This window comes from Sander lucioperca, chromosome 4, assembly GCF_008315115.2.
Source record: "Sander lucioperca isolate FBNREF2018 chromosome 4, SLUC_FBN_1.2, whole genome shotgun sequence".
NCBI classification, from domain to species: Eukaryota; Metazoa; Chordata; class Actinopteri; order Perciformes; family Percidae; genus Sander; species Sander lucioperca.
The window spans coordinates 32,179,151-32,203,292 of NC_050176.1; the positions used below are offsets into that span (position 1 = coordinate 32,179,151).

Here is a 24,142-nt window from a genome sequence, read left to right on the forward strand (position 1 = left end):
CCATTTATTACTACTATTAGTCCTCTCTCTCTCTCTCTCTCTCTCTCTCTCTCTCTCTCTCTCTCTCTTCTCCACCTTAGTGAAATTCTAATAAACAATCTGGGTGGCACCATGCTGAGATGCCCTATAATGCGCTCCTAATTAGCCACTCCAAACACAGAGAGCGGCTGCTTCACGCCTCGTTTTCTACACTCATCTGCGCAAAACTGGATGAATTGATTCCATTTGCTCGCCACTTAATGCACTGATTGTTTATTGGCATGGCTTAGGGATAAAAACAAACAAACAAAAAATGTCTAAGCTGGCAATGCATGCTAATCACCATTAAAAACAGGCTGACCTATGACGGGATCAACACACTTTGAAGTTTCTCGGGTCCTTCTCCTTCACGCTGAGGCTTCCCCCCCCTCATCACCTCGTCCTCCTTTCCTCAACCCCTCTGTCCACCTCTCCTCTCCTGTCTGAGGTGAAGTGAAGCCAGACCAATTGGTAGAGGAGAGGCAGTGTCTTTCTTTAGACCAGAGACAGAGAAAGAGAGAGAGAATGAGGATGTGTGGAGGGCATGGGTAGTCATCACCTTCTCCTCACACCTGCATGACAGGTCATCCTGCTTAATAAAGGCACTCATGCACAACACGTCAGAGAGAGGGAGAAAGACGATAACGAAAGAAGAGAGAGAGAGAGAAAAACTAGGTAGAAGCACAAGAAATGGGGCTTTACAAAGTGCTAGTTAAAATACAAAAAATATAGAGTAAGAGACTATATGGAATTTAAAATAAGGAGTCACTTAAGTCTAAAATAAGACGCTCTATTATGTTTCGGTAAGCATCCCACATTATTTTGTATTCTGTGGTGAACTTCCACAGGTGTCTCAGCACTGGTGTTGGTTCACACTGAGGTCAGTCAACCTTTTAACCACCACCACACAACATGGAGGCACAGTACCGGCTGTGTCCTTTTTGCCCAATGACACCACAGTATCACGTAGAAACACAGGAAGTCAAACACAGCTGGAGCCATTGGTGAAAAACGAGACGGTGACAGACATGGTGCAAAGCACAACCACAGCAGTCATCAGTGTGTGGTTCGCCAGAATGTGTGTCTATGTATGTGTGTGAGGTCCTTCAGTGTGTGTCAAGCTCTTCTCCCTCCACCAGTCTGCCTAGCTCATTTCCTCCACAGGCTGCCTCCCCGCTACTTTATGAGTGAGAGCTACAGCTACAGCTCTCACCTCAGGATACACAGTGTCTAAATGTTTCCATTTGTGGGGGAAGTGACACACACATTCGCTCCCACCGCAGGGCACCTACCCATAACTAACCATCTTGCATACAAGCAGCAATGAATCATGAAAGTGATTGGTTAAAATGTGCCCTGTGTGTGTGTGTGTGTGTGTGTGTGTGTGTGTGTGTTTGTGTATTTTTTAACCTGTGAAGGTACAGTATGTGTGAGTGTTGTGCACAATTTTACATATACCTTCAACTGCTATATGAAGCAGAAGACAGTCATAATGTGGACGAGCAGTTCAGGACATTTATTTACTGTATCTACCTGTATTGTTTATTATCTGCACCAGGTGTTTACTCATTTTGGGAGACTTCATACATTTCTCAGTGTTCTTTTTGTTTGAAACATTCATTTATTTTTCTGTGTACAAGTACTGGCCCCTCAGAGTGACAACAGTCCCAAATCCCCGCTTATACTAAACTAGTGATTTCCACCACACTCCCAAACATTTCCGTGTGACAATCAATGCGGGACCAGGATCTCTTGTGCAGATCGATACAGTTCTACACGAGAGCTACACCTTCCCACACTATCATTAGTGTCGCTGACCTTGAAGTAAAATTCAATTTCCCTCTGCAGCAACAAAGCCTGTAGCCCCCTGAAAAGCCACTTCAGAATTCAGAAGCCATTTCCGCCTTCCAGCGCAGGCGAGACAGGATATTATAACTTATGAAAAAGGATATATGGAACGAGGGATGCCGACAGAAAGAGAGGGATTCTGTTTGAGGAGGTAATGGCATGGCTCTCTTTGAAAAGTAAAGAGGGCAGAGCCTGGCAGAGGTAAATAAAAATTCCTGATAAGCAGGCTGGAAGATTTCATGTTTCAATTAGGGTGCGTGGCTGACTCTGAGAGCCTCCTATTGGGAGATTCAGCAGCACCAGGGCGGCAGCGAGGACCTGATCAGGGAATTCTCCCGGGGCATGGACACTGGGTAAAAAGAGAAAGGCAAATGTGCAGTGAGAGAACCAGAGGTCCCATTACACTGATCAGTGTAGTGCATATCACATTGAGCAGGCGAGGAGGAGGGAGGAACAGGGTTTTCAGAGGGGATGAGGAGAAAGAGAGCACCCTATTAATACAGGGAGAATATTCCTTTTTATTGTAATTATGACATGCCATTGGAACTTAAGAGGGGATAAGAAAAGCAGTGGTGGCCCCTTTTCTTCACTTACATTTGTAGAAACTGCAAAGTGGACAGAGATAGCGGCTTTTCTCAGATATAGATTGAAAGTGAATAAGGTTGTGTGTGTGTGTGTATGTGTGTGTGTGTGTGTGTGTGTGTGTGTGTGTGTGTGTGTGTGTGTGTGTGTGTGTGTGCGTGCGTGTGTGTGTGTGTGTGTGTACGTGCGTGTGTGTGTACTGTAGACTAGCAGGGTGTAGTTTGATCAAACCCCTACCAGGATCCCATGGGAGCCCCTAGACCTGACCATGTATGTTAAACATATTATTTTCACTTCCCATGTTTGCCCTGCACAGCATGTTAACTCCCCAATCATATTTTATTAGAGCTCCCCCTGCACACACACACGCCTCTCACTCCCATACGTTTTGGCATGGAATATTCATGATCTTTAAATTTGAGAAGCTATGAGGTCACACATCCTATGTTTAAATACAATTTTGAAATATATATGTGGCCACCAAGCATGTAATGGATGCATTAAAGAGATTTCCAAATGTGGAGTAATTACTTAAGTGTCTCTTCTGGAGGAACTGACGTGTGTATTGGCTCTTTATCACGTTCTGTGATGCAGCATCCATGATCCTAGACTGCAGTATATGATCTGCTGCTGCAGACCTGTTCAGTGACCATCACAGTGTTGACTGTTGTTGCTGTAGCAATGGTGTCACTGTGAAACAGCAATGTAATTATAAATAACATTGCAAAGCACTGTACTGTAGTTCTTAACAGCTAAGATCAGAGTACACACTGAGAAAACATCCTTAATTCTCTGCTGAAGACATAGAAGTGAAAGATGACAGTGGAGGTGGCAGTAAAAATATTAGAGTCGAGCTGTGAGAGGATATAAATGACCACCCATGGACAGGACAGAAAATATAAAGAAGGGACTGATGACACTAAAAACTTAAATGGTGTAAAAATGACAAAGCACAGTATGATTAAAAGATGCGATGCTTAACACAAACAAGGGTATGATCGTGCGCTAGCAGTTACGACACAAGCTCTGTCTTGTATCTGCAGGTCTGATATTATCTAAACACCTTGACAGCTATCTGACAAAAAGAACCAGTCAGTAAAAATTCACCCTTAGGCCTCTGTAGCCAAAGAAACTAAAAAACACAGAAAAACAAATTCTGCTTATCAAAAGAAATGCCCCTCAAAATACAGACACAGAGATTTAGAGGAATGAAAAGATGGACCTTAAAATAATAATTTTACTTACTCTCTTTGGGAGCAGTTTTCTTTCCAACCTCCACTTGATAGCATTTGTAAAGGTGTTATAAGTATATCAAACCAAACTGGTTTCATGCCAATATTCATCACCTTCAACTTTTTTCTCAATTTTAAACTTGCAGCAGCTTGTGAGGCCTCGTAGAATCTATGGTAAAATTCCATCTTCCTTCCAAATTCAATATAAGGGGAATTATTTTCCAAATTCCTGCATACAATGTAACCTGCTCATAACCTTGCTTCTCCAGCTTGAATTCATTTGGGGCTCGGGTTCAGGATTCAAAAGCGAGGGACTGAGGATTTAGCATGGGCAGGACTTTGTGTAAGGAGCTGGCAGTGGGCTTTGCAAGCTGTGTGAAAAAGTGACAGTGAAGAGGCTTAAAATTTTTTTTGATTGTTTATTATGATATGATGCATGCTGGATTTAATATTTCTCGTTGATAAAGCAGTGTTTTTAAATAGAACATTGGTTAAGTTATCAAATGGTTTTAATGCCTTGCTGATAATGCTCCTCCACCTCTCTCTGACTGATCCTCTAATGTGAAATCACATTCTTTTATCTCTGGCTTACTTAGAAGTGAGCGATTGAGAATAAGAAGGGAGAAGACACCCTTAAGATCACTAGGCAGGACAAGTGTGTGTGTGTGTGTGTGTGTGTGTGTGTGTGTGTGTGTGTATGTGTGTGTGCAGGGAATGGGAGGGGAAGAATCACCTAGATTCAGTACACCGGCCCTCTTTGAAGTGCTTGGAGCCCAGCACAGAGCCAACCGTAAGCCTTCCAGCAAAAATCGAGCCTGACCTCCCCACCAAATCATAACCATATGAACGTAAGAATTTCCACCTTAGGAGAATGCTTTCTCCCCCGTCCATCTCCCAGGGTGAGGCATTAAGTAGTGATAACAGAAAACAGGTTCTGAGAGAAGGGGAGGCACTGGGAGGTGATGGAGGGTGGAGAGGAGGACAGGAGGAAAATAGGGGTTACAAGTGTGCCGTATGGAGGAGAGTGGAGATGGGGATTGTGTCCAAAAAATGTTGTTGCACAGAGCCTGACTACCTAAAATGGAAGTTTCTCAGGCGAGGATCAAGAGATATGGTGCCCTTCACAGTTGACAGAATGAGAGACAGAAAACGGAGAGGGGGAGTGCAGTGAAGGGGGAAAAAGAGACAGAAATGTTGAAATGTGACTAACTCAATAAGTATCTTTCTAAACCACTATAGAGAAGCCGAGTGGTACCTTTACTAAGGCCTCAGGATCCACCTGCAACTGGAAATGGTTTCCTGTCTTACACAAACCCTGTTGCACCCTAATCCATGTAATTACATCTCATATTCCACATGTGTAAGTACACATGTACAACATTACAGTGAGAAGTTTTTAAAAAAAAAAAAAGCACAGCCCCCCTGCTGCCCTCCAAAACTACCTCCAATGTGCATGCTCATTAGAGAAACAATATATTTACCAAATAAGTAGATAAATAACCAGAAATGTAAGGAGATAACTTTACTGCATTAATAACTTAAAACACAACTTTATGCCCAGGAATCTGCCACTGAAACAAAACCTATGTTAGACGAGTGGGATTTTGTGGCTGTGTGTGTGCCTGATAGTTTGAATAAGCCTCCCTCCGAGTGTGTGTGCAATTAGGGGTAAGACTCTGTGTGTGTGTGTGTGTGTGTGTGTGTGTGTGTGTGTGTGTGTGTGTGTGTGTGTGTGTGTGTGTGTGTGTGTGCATGCGTGCGTGTGTGTGTGTGTGGTTGTGTGGCGGTGTGGCGGTGGTGGGGGTTGTTAGCGGTTCCATCTGGGTCTCCTGGAAGCTGTGTGGAGTCAGGAAAACCACATCTCATAAAGTGGAGGCAGCCCAATGTTCTACAAGGACAGAACATTACTGAGAATGTCGCTCAGGAAAACCCTGGGCTTTGGTCCATATGTTGGCTGCAAAGGCTGTGTGTCTCTGTCTCTTTCTCTTTCCACTCATTCTTTCTCTCTCTTCTTATTTTTCACTTGGTAAGGGATAAAAAAGAGGAAGACTAAATAGACAGTGTGGAGTGTGGGAGACAGAGGCTGAGACAGAGAGAGAGGAGCCAGTACTGATAGCAATTCCATCTGTCTGTATCGAACAGAGGAGTGAGCAGTGACAGGCCGCGGGATGGTGTGGAGGTGGGAGGGCATCTGGTGCACATTGGCTGTGGGTCTGTCTGGAAACAACCATGGGAGAGGAGCGAAGGATGAGTAGAGGGAGGGAGAAAAGGATGAAGGGCTGAGGAGTGGAGAAGGTAAAAGTCCTGCCAAAGGAAAGGGCAAGGAATTCTGGCAAGGAATAAATGTGCCTGTGTTGTTCACATAATGCCTTGGATTGAACCTGAAGTCGCGGGTATAGGGGTGAAATAGCAGAGAAATAAAGCAGGGTAAAGGGTAGAATAAAATATCACACACAGAGATACACAGATAACTTTCTGTCATCACTATCAAGTAGAAACCTTATAGCTGTAATTTTGTGATTTCTATGTTTTCAGATTACATACATCACAAAAGGTGGTAAGATGGTAATTTTCTGTATATTATACTGTAGAGTATGTGTATGCATTTCTTTCACAGTCTGAGAAAATGGCAACTCTGCAGTCAAATATTGATAATAATTTTACACATTTAATAATTTAGTTCAATTAAACAGGTTTGGAGAGCTGTGATCAATTACAAAAAGAAGCAGCAGATCCCACTTTGACAATCACAACTCTTGAAAATGTGATGACAAGGAGTTATTCTCTTCCGGCAGCAAGAACGTGTATATTAGGAACTTAAATACAGCAGACAAATATTGTGCAGATGTGTGTTTGTGTAAACACACAAACCTGCATGCATACATTTGTATATGGACATACTATAGCACCTGACTGTGTGGACTTGCTGTGGGTGTTAAGGCTATAAGAGAGCGGTTTGTGGAATAAAGGTCAGACTATAAACAGTGTATAGAAGGATGAAATGAGAGAGAGAGAGAGAGAGAGAGAAAGACAATCATTCATTTTAATGGTTATTGATGTCATGTATAATTCCTCCTCCTTTACAAATCAAAATTCCAACCACTTGATAAGCCATTGCGCTTTTAATAATATCGATTAATTTCTTCAGTTTAAGGACCCTATTACAAAGATAAATTGCAGAGTGTACGCATATTTAGTCATACCTCTACAATGTATTTGCTTTTGTCACACAGTGAATGGCAGAGTGGACGGAAGATGGCAAAGTGTATCTCGGGTGTTGACATAAATTAATTCCTTCTGTAAATTCGAACTAAACTGTGGTGATATATTTGTAGTATTACTTTACTGTGGAGAGTTTACTCTGCAGAATATTCTAAAGTGGATTACAGTGGCGATCATGTTGATAGTTAACCTAAATGCATCAGTGCTAATGTGGAAATGTCCCCGTGAGCGCAGGGTGGTGATGAGACAGCACTGATGCTTCTGATATGAATGAACTCCATACACTGGCATTCACTTCACTAAATGATAGTACTAGCATTAGAAAGGTGTCAGGAAGTGGGAGTAATACATGAAGCCTACTGTTTCTCACATGACTACTCCTTAAGCCTGCTAGCTATTTAGCCTCTTTGAAATTAGTGTCACAAATAGAAATAAAACGTGTTGGTCTGTGTTTTCAGTTTTTTTTCTATGTGATTGGTCAGATATAAGTGTGTGTTTTCCTTCTTCCTGCGCTGCATTCAGTACATTCAGTTGGTCAGGCATCAGAGGAGCTGCAGGTATACTCTGTCAGCTCAATGTCCTGAGTTCTCTGGCTCATCACTGTCGCCCATACACACTGACACCCTGCAAACACGATGCACCAAACACACACACTTTTTTCACACATTGTGACATACTAGCAGAAAAAAGCTAATAATATAAAGTATGGTAAACAGACGCTTCATTCGAACATACTTGAGAAATAGAGGATGATTATAGTGATTTATAGCATATCTCATTAAAATAAAAATTAACAGGCTTACTTCTGTGGCCTAAACACTTTTATTCAAATCCTAAATCAGTATGAGCGAGCGTTTGACTGCTAGGATCACGGTAAAGTAATTCATCATCAAATAATGTCCCCTGACATCAATATTACAAAGACAACTTATTATCTATCATCTGCAATACTGTTCTTCTCATTTTCTCTCTAATTTAGCACGGCATGGTGGTGGGGAACAAACCCCTGACACAAAGCGTTGCCCGGAGGCTTGAGGAAGATGATTGAATTTCATAGCTACTTACAGGCTAATAGGGCCGTACAATGACTACTTACTGCCCTTAAGTGACTGGCTGCTTCTTGCCGGCCGCGGCCCCTTTGAAGCCCGTCTGAGGAGATCTAGGGGATTTAGCCAGTAGCGTGTCATGAGGGCTGAGCAGTTGAGCAACGGTGCTCCCACCAGCTGACTATTAGAGCCAGCTGATATAAACACGACTATGAGAACTACAGTGCTCCAATGGTTACTCAATCCAAGGCTTTCTCACACTGCAGATTTGGAGTGTTTAGTTATGTTTCTCAGGAAAGAATATTGAAATTAAATCATGAGAATGTTTTTAGAGCTGAAACCGTTTAATCAGTCAGTCAAAAATAAATTAACCAGCAAGAATTGTAATAGTTGATTAATCATTTGGGCTTTTCAAGCAAGCAAAAAAGTCTCTAAATATTCTCTGCACATTTGCAGCTTGTCTGTGTTTTATATTTGTTTTGGATTCACAATACATTTGTAGATGTCACCTGGTGTTCTCAGAACTTTTAATGTGCTTTTTTAGTATTTATTTGGCATCTAATAAACTAAACCAATGATCAGTGAAGCAAAAATATACAAAACGGATTCATTGATAATGAAAAAAAATAGTTTTGTTTCAATTAGGACAATTAAGCAAATATTTTCAGTGTAAGAATATAGCAGACTATGTTAATATTACTGAATTAAGAATATAATATTATAACTTGAGACATTATATTATATATTTCTTTAGTTTCCCAGACTTTCAGATATTAATATTTTGTGATGTGTATTTTTACTCAGTAACCTTTGAATTCATTGTAAACTGTAATCTCAAATGGCGAACCATATTTACTATATAACTGTGTGTGTGTGTGTGTGTGTGTGTGTGTGTGTTCTTTAAGGCTTTAAGAGAAAGAGACTGGGTCTGTGAGCGCTTTACTCATACTCACAGAAGCTGTTTCCACATACAAACCACCCTCTCTTCACCATGCTGTTCCACTTACACTCTTGGAACACAAAACTATATACACATACAGATAAGCACATAATACACTGATATACACACACACACACACACACACACACACACACACACACACACACACACACACACACTAACCACATGCACATGTTCACTTGCTCTTAACTAATTCATTCAGGAACACTTTGGTTTGGGTTTCAACACCAAAACCTCCGTACATTTGATTGAGAAATGTGTCTGACTGCAATTATATGGGAGGGAGTGGTGGAGGGAAGGATGGATGGAGAGAGGAAACGCACTACAGTGGTTTTATAGTTTGCTGGCGTGACATTTTTCTCCACTTTTTTTTTTGTATCCCTTTCCTTTTTCCAGCGGAGGGGCATAGTGTTGACAGGGCAGGAAAAGGGGGCAGACTGAAGTAGAAGTAACAGCAGAGAAAATGTGAAGAAAATGGATGGGCAATGGGACTGAAGTGGCCTAGATTGACTGTTGTGCTTGTGATCAATACTTCTTAAAATAACTGCAATGCTAGAGAAATTTGTAGATACACTTGGTGAGAGAAAGTAATGGTAGTGTTCAGGGATATTACAGAAAATTACAGGCAAATATAAAAACGTGCCGGGTGTGCATTTGGAAGCAGAGAGTAACTACTGCTAATATTATGTCTTGACATTTACCCTAAACCCATATGATGCTTTACATGTGTTTGGCACTGTAGCATGCGTGTTGCTCACTGACCTGCAGTATGTAGCCCCGGACGTAGTCTCGGAGGGTCCAGCCCAGTCCGTGCAGAATGTGCAGCACCTCTTCCTGCTTCAGCACGGAGAAGAGGCGGTCGAGAAGGATCTTGAGCCTGACAGGTACGGCCTGGGTGCCATACAGCATCAGGCTGCTGATGTCGAACACCACATTGCACTGAACGATCTCCACCTGGGTCGGGTGGTACAGGTGCTGGGTGCTAAGCTTGTCCAAAGCTGTGACAAGAACAAAGAAAGAAAAAAGACACACACACACACACACACACACACACACACACACACACACACACACACACACACACACACACACACACACAGACAGGCCCGGTTAATGACTATCAAGTTTCCTTCTCATCTCAAATCTTTCTTTGGAGGCTACTGCGCGGTCAGCACCAGCTGATAACAACATATCAGATAAAAGCAATGACATTAATGTAATTATCTGCCATTCCTTCTATTTAATCTAATATCTTGCTCTTTCACAGTTACGCTGCTCTTACATCTTCCTTTTTATTTGCCTCTTCTGTCTCCACCTCGATCCCAACCTGAATTACGTCCATCCTGAATTCTTTCTGTTTGTGGCTGGACTTGCATTTCTTGTTGCATTCCTTATTTCATCTCATATCTATACATAGTCAGGTGCAGTGCTCAAACGTTTTAAGTACTATGAAGTGGGCTATTTCCTGTATATATATATATATATATATATATATATATATATATATATATATATATATATATATATATTCAATCTACTGTAGCAAAATACATTCAATTAGTTATCATGCATTTTATAATAATGGTTGTATAACAAAAAGAGAGAGATGTTGTGTGAATTACTGCATTATTAATGCATTAATCCTACTTAAAATCATGTTAACTTTTCTAGATAAAGACCTGATACTTTGTGATAACGTTATATTTTCATGTATCTACTAGAGAGAGCACTGTTCTTTACTCTTTATCTTTGACTGATGTTCAGTAGCGTGTTTAGGGAGAATATGGCAACAAAAATTAAATGTCTTTTTTTACCCGTAAAACACGTAGAGGAGGTGGAAGCACATTTCTCAGCATTGAGTAGTATCTTTAGTGTCTCTTAGCTGCATAAAGACCCATACAGACTTCAGAGTAGTCTGTATGTTGCCTGAGTGGCAACACGCATGGTTGAAAAGTCGTATCACTTGTAAAGCTTCATTGTGAGCGCAAGTTTGGTTTTTGTTATTGCCCCCTCTATCGCAACCTCCGTCATCTCTTTCTCCTCTCTGACTGTCTGGGCGACACCTGGTCGACTCTCTTTCTTCATCTCTGTCTCAATCCCTCTCTCTCCCCTTACCTCATACCTCCCTTCCTCCCCCCTTTCCCTGCCTGTCTGGGTGACACCTGGTTGGGTCTCTCTCTGATCCTGGGACGGCTTTTTCCTGCTGATGAGCGCTTTGCCTGACAACACAGTACAGCCAGACACGAATATAATAAAAAATGAAGAACTACTTGTCAGAGTCCCTGCCAATGCCGACATGAAATGAAAAGTGGGGGAGAGGAGAGATGGGCGCCTGACAGTTCAGAGGGAGAGATTAAAAAATAGTCAATGGGGTCCTGTGCGATCCGCTGAAGGGCCCATGGCTCGCTCTTGTGCGGACACAAGCCAAACAGGTGTTTTCTTTTTTCTTTTTTTTTCTCCCTCCTTCTCTTTGTACTTTCTTGCCTCCTCTCCCTTTTACTTATACCCGCATGAAAAACTCATGAGGTGTGGTCTCTCGCTTCTCTATCTGTCTTGTGGTTGTGTTCTTTTCTTTTCTTTTTATCTTTTTTTTTTATCTAAAGGTGCAAAAACAAGACTTTGAAAGCAACAAGAAAATACAGAAGCAAACAAAAATAGCAAAGTTTTTTTCATTTGGATTTGAGTACATTCATAGCCACAGATAGAGAGAAGCTACTGCCTGCAGTAAATAAAGTAACAATAAAAACATTAGAATTGCGAGATATGTGAGATGCATGTGTTTTTCTATACACAGTAGAGAGTACAGATATGCAGTTCTATTCTCTCCACAGCACCAGAAGGTATTTTTTATATGATCAGTAAATAGGTTTGTACATTTTTACCATATTCAGATACACCTATCACCCTTACAATAACTTTACTCACCGTGAGCTACCCAGCCGTGTTTGCAATGGTCACATGTTCGTAGGTGAATCTTCCCTGGCTGGAAACACTCACATGTGCAGTTCACCAGTGTGCAGCGAATGGCCTGCAGAGACACAGGACAGAGGCAAAAACCACGTCAATCACAGCTTGAGCACAGAGGAGAGATGACAAAGCAAGGACTGAGAAAGAGCACTTATCCGCAGACTGTCATAAATACAAATATGAAGCACAAATGATTACTTTGTCCAAACTCTTACTTAATAAAAAATACAGTTATCATTGTATTTGTATATAAGCTGTTGCAGCCACTGCCACAAACAATAACAATAGTTCACGAGAACTGGGAAATGACTTCCCTTCCTGAAAATACAGAAGTGTAACTTGTTTTGACTGAGGCTCCATTACTCAACACTGGAGCTGCACTTAGTCTGACCCCGGGAAGCTTTTAGTAGTGAGAGGTTAAGCGTCCAGACTTGACGAGGGCAACTCAGTACAGCACAATGCATCGTCTGCCTAAGCCTTCATAAAAGGCTATTAAAAACTCCTAACAAAAATCCAGCTACTTTTTGCAGGGAGGTGATTTGATCCGGTAAGATGTTTCACATTCTTCAAACAATAAAGAGATTGTACAGCAGGGAAGAAAACGTATGATATACACAGAAATCCACACAAATGAACACAGCTCTATCAACCAAATGAGTGCAACAGCTGCAAGCTGTAAATTTCTCACTGACATGAAGAAACAAGAAGACAATAAAAGAGAAGTCAAAAGAGAAAAAAGGCATTAGAAACATGAATCTTAATAAGCATTGGCAGCCCTTTGTTTATCAGACATTTTTTACATTATCAAGATGAATGGAGGGATAAAGATAGTAACACTTCTGCAACCTAAACTGCCTCAAAGGGAATCTGCAGCTGTAGGAGGATTGGTGCAGCAAACCTTGGAGAAAGAAAAAAAAGTTGGAACTGTTTTACTCTTAAAACACACATCTCTTTTTTTTTAAATCAAATATTGTATTTCCTTAACATTGACGTGTAATGTAAGTATGGTGGCTGCTGATGTTAGAACAAAAAAAGTTAATAGCTTGGTAAAATAAACAGCAATTCCACTTGATAAGGATAATGTGTTTTACATTTGGCATAGGCCTATATGGTGTTGAGTCAGGGCCGAATGACTGAGTGTGTTAATTATTTAGGCTGTTAAGAAAGAAAATCAGTAATGACTAAAAATTACAGAGCAAAGCATTTCAGAAATGCTTTAAGGCAGGAAATTGGATGTAGTGTACAAGGCGAGTAGCTGCCTATTTATTTTGACAGGACAATCCTAATCCAGTACTGAGGAAACAGATCAAAATGTGAAGGCACTATCTGTGTATCTCACACCATAGCCCTATCAACTTTATGAATTTACAATCCATACTAAATATGCTATCTCATATTGTCTCACTGTTATTCTTCTAAGGCAACAGTGTGACAATAATGTGACACAGACATGCACACAAAGGGTCGTAGGTTGGAGTCCATGTCTGCGCCAACAAACTATATTTCACAATGTCGACAATCAACAATGAAACAGTCGATCAGCACTTCCAGATAGAAAGGGATCAGCAGCACAGATCAGCCTTCACGTCATACAGCTGAGGTCAATGCACGATTACTGATGACAGGATTTTTGTGCTCTTTACTTATGTGCACCAGCATTGAAGTACACGTTTGGGTGTTTAAATGGAGGAAATAACATGAACAAGTCTGTGGAATTGACCAATATCCTGTAATTCAGGATATAAAACTTCGCTCACTCTTAATCTACTCAGGGACCATGAAATCTATCACAATCCCCCTCCCCCTTGCTCGCCCTAAAGTGTCGTATACCAGATTAGTAACTGGAGGTGTCAAAGTGAACATGGGCTAATCCGAGATTAAACACAAAATTACACCACTTCTAACCGTGTCACCTCGCTGTTTGACACAAGATGAGACAGGAGACAGAGATTATTTGACTTTACACCATTTTTAAGCTCTGCAGGTGCAGGCATGGCAATCCTCACCGTGTGTGAGGATTATACACCATGTGTCAGGAGTGTACATACATTATGTACTGAGCTGACGTTCTTATCCAGAGCACTGTGCAATAAGTATGTTCAGCATTCCCCTCAAGGACACTTAGGCAGCAGACATGAACGTTCATTGACCGCCGATGCCCTGTGACCTTTCAGATACAGGATAGACTCAGAAGGTTGTTTTTTAATGCTGTTCTTCACATTCACATGCAGTTTCTTCTGTATGTCGTCACAATGTACAGTAAGAAACCCACAACGTAGCCTACAATCTTGTCACAAGATCTTAATTCATGGTTATGGATGCATCTATAATATATATTTTTCTCCAATCAAATCTATATTTAACTTAAATTGTCATAAAACTGCGGTTACACTGCTATCTTAAAAAAAAAAAAATCTACATTTCAATAATGAGTTGAAAAGAATTAGTTATTTAATAATCTAGTTAATCACTACTTAATCAGCAACAATTTTGATAATCTATTTATTGTTGGAAGTTATTTTTAAGCAAATATGCCAAAAGTTAATTGGTTCCAACTTCTCAAATGTGAATAGTTACTATTAGAATGTTGGTTCTGACAACATGTGCAATATTTTGGAATATAAAGACAGTATTTATTACTGACATTTTATAGACCAGAAATAGTTCTATTAATTGTACAAATAATCAGCAGATTAAATATTCTTAAATTGCTGCCCTAATCGTGTTTCACACTGGCCACTTTTGTCCACTTCTTTGTTTTTAACCCCAACTTAAATTTTCTGTACGATTCCATGTAAGATGATTTTCGGTTTTTTTACTCTCCTTACGTAAAGATTTTGCAAACTCTAATTTCAAGTACCCAAATTTAGCACAGTGATGTCACACAACACAATCTTTTTCTAATTACCTCTGTGTGCAGCAGCGCTAGCAGCAGCAGACGGAAATAAACAATTGGAAATATCAAATGCACCTCTGCTGTTTACGAGCTGGGGTCTGACAGCTGACAAGATAGTTAAGGGGCGTCTAATACGGCAATTAGAGTGTGCCACTGTCTGCGGGGCTGCTGCTGTGACAAGGCACTCTCTAATCACTGACTTATTACGCTGGCTAGCAGCACCTCTCATATCTGGCCCATTAAGCAGACAGCAGCATTAAGAAGCATTAAAGCAGCAAACCCCCTCAACTGAGGAGGCATTGACGGGAGAAAAGGGAAGGGAGAGGACGTACTGTGCCTGTTATATTCATTTGTGCATTGTTCCACATTCAGTAAGGAACTTGTAAGAGAAGAGTAACACGAGATGTTTGCGATATGACGGCATCAAACTTGATTATACGCAATAAGATGAAAGATTAACGACTGATTACAGAATTTTTTAGGAAAGGCAGCAGACGGATGTGTCAAAGATGGCCATCAAAAGCAACATCATCAAGGATGTGAGTTTGTCTGCACGTGTGGCTTGTCAGAGGAAACAAGAAAGACAAACTCATAAAGACTTCTTCTCATGATTCTCACGTACTCAAAACTCTGCTTCTGTGGCCAGCATGGATCTGGGTTGCATTTGGCCGTGGTTTAACCTGAGTCTGGCCTGGGCTGGGTCAGGGACAAGCTTGGGCCCGGATCCCACTGCTACACTCGCACATATTTGTCACAGCAGGCGGGGGAGGAGGCTGTGTTATCTGAGGCCTGGCCAGATACACAGCATTAGTCACTGTGCTAGTGTCTCGCCAGGGTTTCCTCTTTGGCTCACAACTAAAGAGGACGACGGTGAGGCAAAGGACAGAGGGGTGTGTGTGAGCGAGTGTGTGTGTGAGACTTCGTAAATCACTAGAAAAATGAGCGGTTAAAAAAGTGAAAGCTCTTAGCAAGGGAAGAAAATCCCACAATGCTGAAGCAATTAGATCCAGACAACAGTCAACACTCTCACACAGCTGCTGTGTTACCGCTGTGGTCAACAACTTAACCTAGCTGCGTTCAGAAAGCATCATTTTCGGCCCTTATCTGGCTCAAGTGTGTGTTTATGTGTGTGTGTGTGTGTGTGTGTGTGTGTGTGTGTGTGTGTGTGTGTGTGTGTGTGTGTCTCACTGCTGGGTTTTGTTTAGCTGGAGGCTTGATGTTTCATGGATGTTTTGCTTGGCTCGCAATCCCTGTCCCAGCCCAATTGTATAAACACTGACAGTCGGCAATGGCCAGCATCAGACTGGGGAGGACTCTCAATTAAAAGACTGTTAGTGGGACAGATGGACTGAAGAACTGCAGGAAAGAGGAGCTACAGAACAAGATGGCTTCAGCCTGGACTCTTGTAGTCGGGTCCAAAGAGGATTTTAAACAGACTGGGAGAGACAGGCAACATGGCTGAGAATTAATGCCGGCACATGCAAATGAGTCCATCCCTAAACTAAGCAGCATATGTAGAGGTCAACAAAGACAGAGCCTTGGCCATTACAAGTCCTATGAAACCATAGAACTGATGGTGATCCTAATATACTATTTGATACGTCATATTTTAAGGTTGACATTGTAACAATATGCCACCAAAAACACCACTAGTCCCTTTCAGCCTCTCTGTTTACTCCCTTGACAGCGTACAATGGAAAGCCAACCCAGACAGCTGCTAGATGCTGGCTGTGTATTGTTCCTCCTACTTTAATTGAAACCTTTACCATGTTCAACACACAGCCACAAACCACATTCCTTGTTTGGTGAGTTAAGCTAAGCCGAGATTTAAATGAAAACCCTGTGTGTGCCTTCTCTTTGCAGCAGCAGCAGATTCAGATTTAAATTTGTCTCTGCTTAGGGTCACTGTAAAACACTGGGAGCATCTTGTCCTCTCTTCCACCCACAAGATATTATCTCATCCATGAGTTAGCTGCTGAAATGCTGTCAATTTCCTGCCAGAAATGTGCAGCCAACGTGTGTCGAAAAAGAGGCACAGCAGCTTTGCGTGTCATAAAACGAGGGCCTGGCTCCGTCAGATAGATCAGGTCTTCACAATGTCCATATTGGAAACAGGTGACAAATAAAGCATGCTGAATAAGGAAAGTCTTTGTAGTCAGACACAGCACGCCACAAAATACAGGGGAGCAAATACCTCATGCCAAGGCTAATTTTTGCTTGTTGGATTTTATACATTGGATTTGACTTGAAAAAGAGCTTTCTTGCCTTACAAAGTGCTACAAAATAAACAATTAATCACTGACTTCAGTGTAAAACTGTTATACTGCACAGGGGGAAACAGAAAAGACTAGTATCTTCCCTCTGAAATCCCCACAGTGGAAGGCCCATCCTCCCTGTCAGTTCTGGTTTTGAGCCCAGCGGCTGGCAGTCACAGAGCCAGAGGTCCCTGTCCTTTGTGCAGCTGTGCGTCTGTGCTTTGACACGGGGCAGAGCGACCAGAGCTATGCTAATGGAAACCAAATGGGGCGTGAGTCCCTGGTGGATTACAGAAGGAGAAGAGAAGCATGTGTTTTCATGTATTCATGTGGAGACCTGGGACCCCTGTCTTTTCTTCCTTTTTTTCTCCTTTCTTTAAGTCAAACAAATAGAAGCAGCAATGTCTGTTGCTTGCACGCACCCTTAATTAATGCTCTTTGTGACTAGACAGATTTTGAGATTCATTATCAATCAGTAAATGTGTCACAGGGCTTATAAAATGTATACAAGTTATTATGGTGTTTAGATTTAGCGTTTTTTATAGGAATGTTAGTAATTTACTGTAAACTATTTAGACTATTATTGAAAAGGGCCAAATTTGAAAATGACATTTGGAAATGAAGTGAGCATGTAAATAAACATTTAACAAAGGCTGGGGAACAATAATATTCATCTGTGAACGTATTGTGTCTGTAAAACATAAGTTTCAGATGCTTGGCAGTGCCTCTCAGTCTTGTCTCGATGTTGCAAAGTTAGGTCCAGCTGATTTAATAAATGAAGGGGTCAGAATTTCACGCCTGCAGGACTCACTGTTTTTACAGTTTCTAGCCCTTTGTGGTGCCGTATGACATATCAAATCCTTTCTTCTACCTTTTGTGAACACATGCAAAATGTTGTACTGCTGCCCGCTAGTAATGGAATTGCAATACAGTCTTCATTGATAGGAATCACTAATCAGGAACATACAGTACATCTAAAGTTCATATCTGGCAATCTAAACAACTGAATTGTGAGTGATGATATCTGTCATTCCAGATGACATCCAGTTTCAACTTCGACCGGAGGTCCAGTCCTGTCTTTTTTGTTTGTCAGCTGTCAGATATGACTCACGCTCTGCACTCCTTCACATACACAGACACCCACAACACCCATGTTATTACTCCACAATCAAACTAGCAAAATGTCTTTATCCAACATTCCTGCTTCTTTTGTGTGGTTTTGACACAGTCGCAGAAAGTAAATCTCCCTATCATGAGCACCACCCCGAAACATTTCAAATCAGATCAATGACGAAACCTTAAGTCTGACTCACCCGCATGATAAATAGCCGTGCGTGTACTTCAGGACAGTCATGCTTGTTTATGAAGTGGACGGAAAAAGGACCCAGCTGGCTTTGATATTGTGAAACAGAAAAGGAGATGGAGTATAATATCACAATACTGGACCAGAAACATAACCCTGTGATCTCGCTATCATATGCCATGCTCTCTGTCAGTGCAGCCTGTATAGATAGAGAGCTGTGCCACACTGTTAACACTGGACTACACTGTCAGTTCAAATACCCAAGCATCAAGGGAGCAGCAGTTTCTCCCATCTTTTGTGTAGACAGCAGGTCCAGGCAGAGGCCCCCAGTCCAGGCCCCTGGCCCCTCTCAGCTCTCCTCAAAGCATTTCCCCAGCCAGAGATCAAACCATCTGCCCAGTGACAGACCTCTGGGTCCACAGACACAAGGGCAGGTTCAAAGAAGGGTGCTAGGGGAAACAGGGAGGGGATGGAGGGAGAGAAAGAGAGAGAGATCGAACGTAAAGTTGGCAAAAAGAAAGAGAAGTGAGTTAGCAAAGGAGCAGCGGGAGTTTGACCGGGGGGGGGGGGGGGGAGTCAGGCAAGCTGGTGTATCGGAAAGGTGGGGAAATTGTGGAGGAGGCAGAGGAAAGCTGATGAGGGGAGGTAGGAAGGTTGAGGAAACGCTGTGCAAAAGATGTCAGGCTAGATGTCCAAAAATTCTTGTATATGACCCAAATTTTGTTTATATACACATTTTATAAGATCACTTGAAATACTGTGTTGGCGTTACTGTTCAACTAAATAGCTAAATAAATTATGCTGATGCGACCAATGTGAGCGACCGTTTTTAGCTCATATCAGTGTCAACATATACAGTATGTCAGCCAGTAAATAACAGATTGCAGTACAGAAATTCCCAAAATATGTTTCAGGTTCATAGTTTGTTCACCAGAGAGGACTTATACATTTTTTGTTTTTTTTCAACTATGTACCTGCTCAGTACATATGTTGGCTCAGTACATATGTTGGTCATAATTCTTAATAACCAAATTTAAAAGATCCTTTTTTTGGTTCCACCCAAAACTCTAAAAAACAAACATATTAAATTCACATTGCTATAAAACAAAGACAATCCTGAAAATCAGCAAATGCTTATTGCTAATTGCAATGTTATTTTTGCTTGATAAATGATTTTAAAGATGAATCAATAATCCAAATGGTCAAATAATTTTCTGTTGGTGGACTAATTGCTCTAGCAATAAAGTAAAATAAAAAGGCAGAAATCACTCTGCAAGTTGTTGGGCTCATTGTTCAGAGACACGCTTCCTTATCACTGGCCATTGTGTGGACAGGAAAGGAAAGGAAATAAAAGAGACCATTGTCGTCAATATATTTGAGATCTGCTCTGACCTTCAGCCTATCAGAGGGAGCGACCTGCGCCAGATAAGGACAACTCCCTGTCACACTTGACACCTGCACTCGCTGGCCCACTGATCGCCCCCACGCCAAATGCAAATATCACTGTAAGGCCCAGCACTGCAACAACATGCTAGGTTTCTGCCTGGAGACTTAAGGGAGTGACATGACCACACAGTGCGACCAGACACATGAAAAGAGAGAGGAGAGAGAGAGTGAAAGGGAAGGGGACCGAAGAAATGTGAGGAGTGGTGGAAATAGAGAGAGAGGGGAGAGAAGATGACCAACATCATCTGCTCTTTACTTCCCTCCCCATCTACACCCTAACACAAACAGAAAGTATTAGTCAGAGCCCAGACATATTGCCGACCCCTCTCTGCGAGGGGACATCTCCATGGCGATCATTGGTTGGCGTGGGCGACGGTACACACACACGGTGCAGGCTTGACAGCAGCGTGACGACAGAAGGCCAACACTGCTGAGACTCCCCCAAATTGACATTTAGTCATCACACTAGCCTACAGGGTGGGACTCTACCTCCTGAACTACACACATACAAGCACCCACACACTCTCCCACATTCCCTCTCATGCAAACATGTGCACACACACACACACAAACACCCACACTCAGTGAAATCCCCTTCTCAAACCAGCTCGCAGCCAGAGAAATCTTGGAAGATTTCCTAGATATGATCTCGCCAATAGCTCTTTATTTTCTTTGACCATTTTTAATGTAAAAACGGCTGCACTAATTGTGTGTAAGCAATCTCCAAATTATGTGTTTTTTCAACTAAACCGAACACTACTGTAGACAGATTGGCTGGTTTTCAAGACACACGACCGGGCAATAATATTTGTTTCTTTCCTCAGAGTTTTGTTCAAACAGTGTGTCAGCATGGTGGTTTACTTGTAAACACCTGGGCCTGCACACCCAACAGCTGTGGAAATACAAAACTATGTATAAGCTATGCTGAACCATGGATAATTGCACTATTTGGATTATTTGCAAGCATGTGCTATATCCACTGACATTATAAAATATCACCAAAAGTGGCAGAGCAACAAGAAGAAATAAAAGTCAATGCCCAGGTTGTTGTTATGTACAGATTTGTGCAATAATTTACCTCAGCCAGCATAGTGAGAAGACTGCTCCTGATCACGTAGTTCCCGCTTTAGATACAACACTCCAAGAAAAAGCTGAAAAATGTATTAGTATTTACAGTCTCAGTCTGCAAATGACACAGAAAATAGGACTCAAGGCAGAAATACACACAGAGAGAGGGGAGGGAGAGGAAGAGAGAGTGTTTAACCAATGGCTACATTACTGCAGTGACAAGTTTGTCACTCCCAAAGCCACACAATGAGTGAGGAGTGTCTTTGGACCTGTGTGTGTGTGTGTGTGTGTGTGTGTGTGTGTGTGTGTGTGTGTGTGTGTGTGTGTTGTGTGACAACGAGAGAGGGAGGGAGACGGCAAACCAAAGGAAAGTCCATCTGAGTGTCGTAGTCATTATCAGTCTTACAAAGTTCACAGATAGAGGGGCTGAAGTGGAGGCTCGACGCTGTTCCAGAGTCACAGGTCACAAAGAAGACAGAGCGGCTCAAATTGGTTGGAGGGAGGAAAGAAATAAAGCACAAAAAAAAGAAACTCACAGTTGCGTGAGGAAAGCAGTGCCAAGCCTTGGTGATTGCCATTCTGCAATCGACCTACCCAAATTGCAAATTCCCTCTCAGGACCCTCTAAGTCCGCTTCATTTGGCGAAAGCTGGAATCCTTATTTCTGCAATTATAAAGCTATTGACTAATTCGACATATGTTAGCGTGTCTTCCAGCGCGTGAGTGCTGGTGTGCCATTGAGTCATTAACTTTGACAAATTGTGACAGACTTTTTTATTGCCACCCAATCATAAGAAACAAGACTGTGGCAGAGGAGTTAATGAGTGGCATGTTTTCCTCCCTCCCCCTCCCCCCCAACCCCACCAACTTGCTCTCTCGCTCCTCTCCAACCCTTCCACTTAGATTCCTGCACCCCCAAATCCCCTCACCCCTCCATATTTATAATTTTACCACATCCTAACAATAACACGGCCGGCACTCTGCACAAAACACGCGGGCCCTTGCCTAATGAATCTCATGCCTTTACCGCGGTAAAATGGCCAGTAAGTATTACCAGCTGCGACACTCTCCCTCACTCTCCCTCTTTCTCTCCCTTCTTGGCAGTGGCATTGAGCTTGGGAGTGCAAGGGTGGGTGGGTGGTGGGGGATTCAGGGGGGGACAAGGCAGACACATCTGAGTGCAGCTGGACCAGGGAGAGAGAGGTGGGGGATGAGGGGGAGAAAGACCGCAAGACTCCGTGTTTCCAGCTGCCTTTCTCAGGGGCTCGGTTTTCTTTTCCTCCTCACGGTTTTTCGCAAGGCCCTTCTGGTCCCAGCTTACTTGAAAAATCACAAACACACACACACATAGACACCCTCACACACAGATGCACGCACACCCTGATCCACCTCCCCTCAATCCCTCACATACGGCCATCTTTGTTTGGACAGGGCTCAGGAGTTCCAGAAAAGCTCTCTCAGATGTGCTGAAGTAAGGGAAAAACAAAACAAACTGGCCCTCACACACACACACACACACACACACACACACACACACACACACACACACACACACACACACACACACACACTTAAAATGTATGTGAATGCGCAGACACCAAGTACTCACACATAACACTGTGTAGGAGAAGTTCACACACACACACACACACACACACACACATGAACGATTTCACATGTGTGAAAGCCAAAATACCAGCTTCAACCAGAGAACAAATTTGCAAAGAGATGAAAAAAGTGGCATACATTTTTCTTCATGAAGGTAGGCAGCCTACTATTGGAGGCATGCATTCTTTTACACAGTGTGTGTTTGAGTGTGTGAGTGAGTGTGTGTGTGTGTGTGTGTGTGTGTGTGTGTGTGTGTGTGTGTGTGTGTGTTTGCGTGTCCCAATCCAGGATCACAGCACCAGGGCAGGCCTGAAGCATACCTCGACATGTGTTACCTCTTTGTAATATTGACTTTGTTATAGCTATACTAGTGGGAGAGTAGAGCCAGGAGCCTGGGCCTTGCAGTAGTGGGGCCCCTGAGTTTGCTAGAAAACAAATACCCGAACAGGCCGTGAAAATAGAAAACACAGTACCACAATATCAATCTATAAAAACAGAATCAAATAAACTAGGAAACGTCCCTCACTCCTGCCTCTGACCTTTTAAATTTTCACTCTCTAAATTAAGAATATTGTTTGTCTGATTCCATTCCTGCAGGGTGTTGCTTACAAATCCGTGGGATTTGGCAACCGAGTGCGTCTTGGCCTGGCCTTCCTGTCTGAGCATGTGTACTGGACCAACTGTAAAAGTCAAAAATCCTCCTTCTTTAAAGCCTTGACTTACTGTATAATTTCATTTAAATACCAAACTGCTTCTAGGGTCATGCTAACATGCTGTCAAGATATCCAAATTTGTTCGGTTTCAAATTAATAACAATTATCATAGCAAGATTTCACTTAGTCAATATATATAAAAGAAATAAGCCTCTAAATTTCTAGTGAAAAATGAGGATAAATGTAAGAACCCCTCAGATTTCAGATGACACATATAACCAAGATAAAGGGAAAGCACATATGCTGTTTATTTGATTGCTTTGCAGAAATAAAAGATTGATTATCATTTTCTTGTTCCTGGGAGTGTAAATCCCATCTTGTCTCTTTCCCCAGTGATGACATTGCTTATACATTTGAATAATGAAGGCAAGTCATTTGAATATTCCCTCTGTATTAAAAAAATATGTTTTTACACGATGCAGCAATATTAGCCATGTTAATTGGGCTCTTTGGACTTTCCCAAAAGAAAGGCTAAATTAATTACTTATGTCGACAAAATGTCAGACACGCCGATCTAATATATCTACAACTGTTTCCAACAGTGTTGTTTTTTTTTGTCTGTCTGTGTGTGTGTGTGTGTGTGTGTGTGTGTGTGTGTGTGTGTGTGTGTGTGATTGTGAATGCCCTTAAAAACACTCAGAGCGTCCACTAGCCTGAGTTAGATCTAATGAACGAGATGGGAACAAAATGCTTTGACATCCTCTCCATGTTTCATGGGTGGCTCTTGAGAGCCCTTCTCCAATATTCATCCCCTCTTCTCATACTAATCAGCCACTACAGTATTGACTGTTTGTGCTTGCAAAGTGACTCGTGTTAGTATGTGTCTGCCTGCGCTGTGCAAACACACACACGCACACATTTCTTATGCTCCAACGTGCCAATCCGCGCTCCATTTTGTAATTAAACTTGTAAGAAGGGTGAATTATTTGCAGGACGTTATGTGGTTGTCTGTGTGTGAAATGTTCATTAATGTGTACC

General features: G+C 42.0%; 1 protein-coding gene across 4 annotated transcripts in view; it reads right to left on the reverse strand.

The window, feature by feature from the left end:
• bnc2 (basonuclin 2) overlaps positions 1-24,142 on the reverse strand; it is a 168,027-nt gene that overhangs the window by 32,105 nt on the left and 111,780 nt on the right. For all 4 annotated transcript variants that reach the window (XM_031276834.2, XM_036000074.1, XM_036000075.1 and 1 more), the window contains 2 exons: positions 11,835-11,937; positions 9,672-9,907 (listed from right to left, as the gene is read on the reverse strand). In XM_031276834.2, the coding sequence (XP_031132694.1) occupies positions 9,672-9,907; positions 11,835-11,937 (339 nt within the window). The remainder of the gene's footprint in view (positions 1-9,671; positions 9,908-11,834; positions 11,938-24,142) is intronic.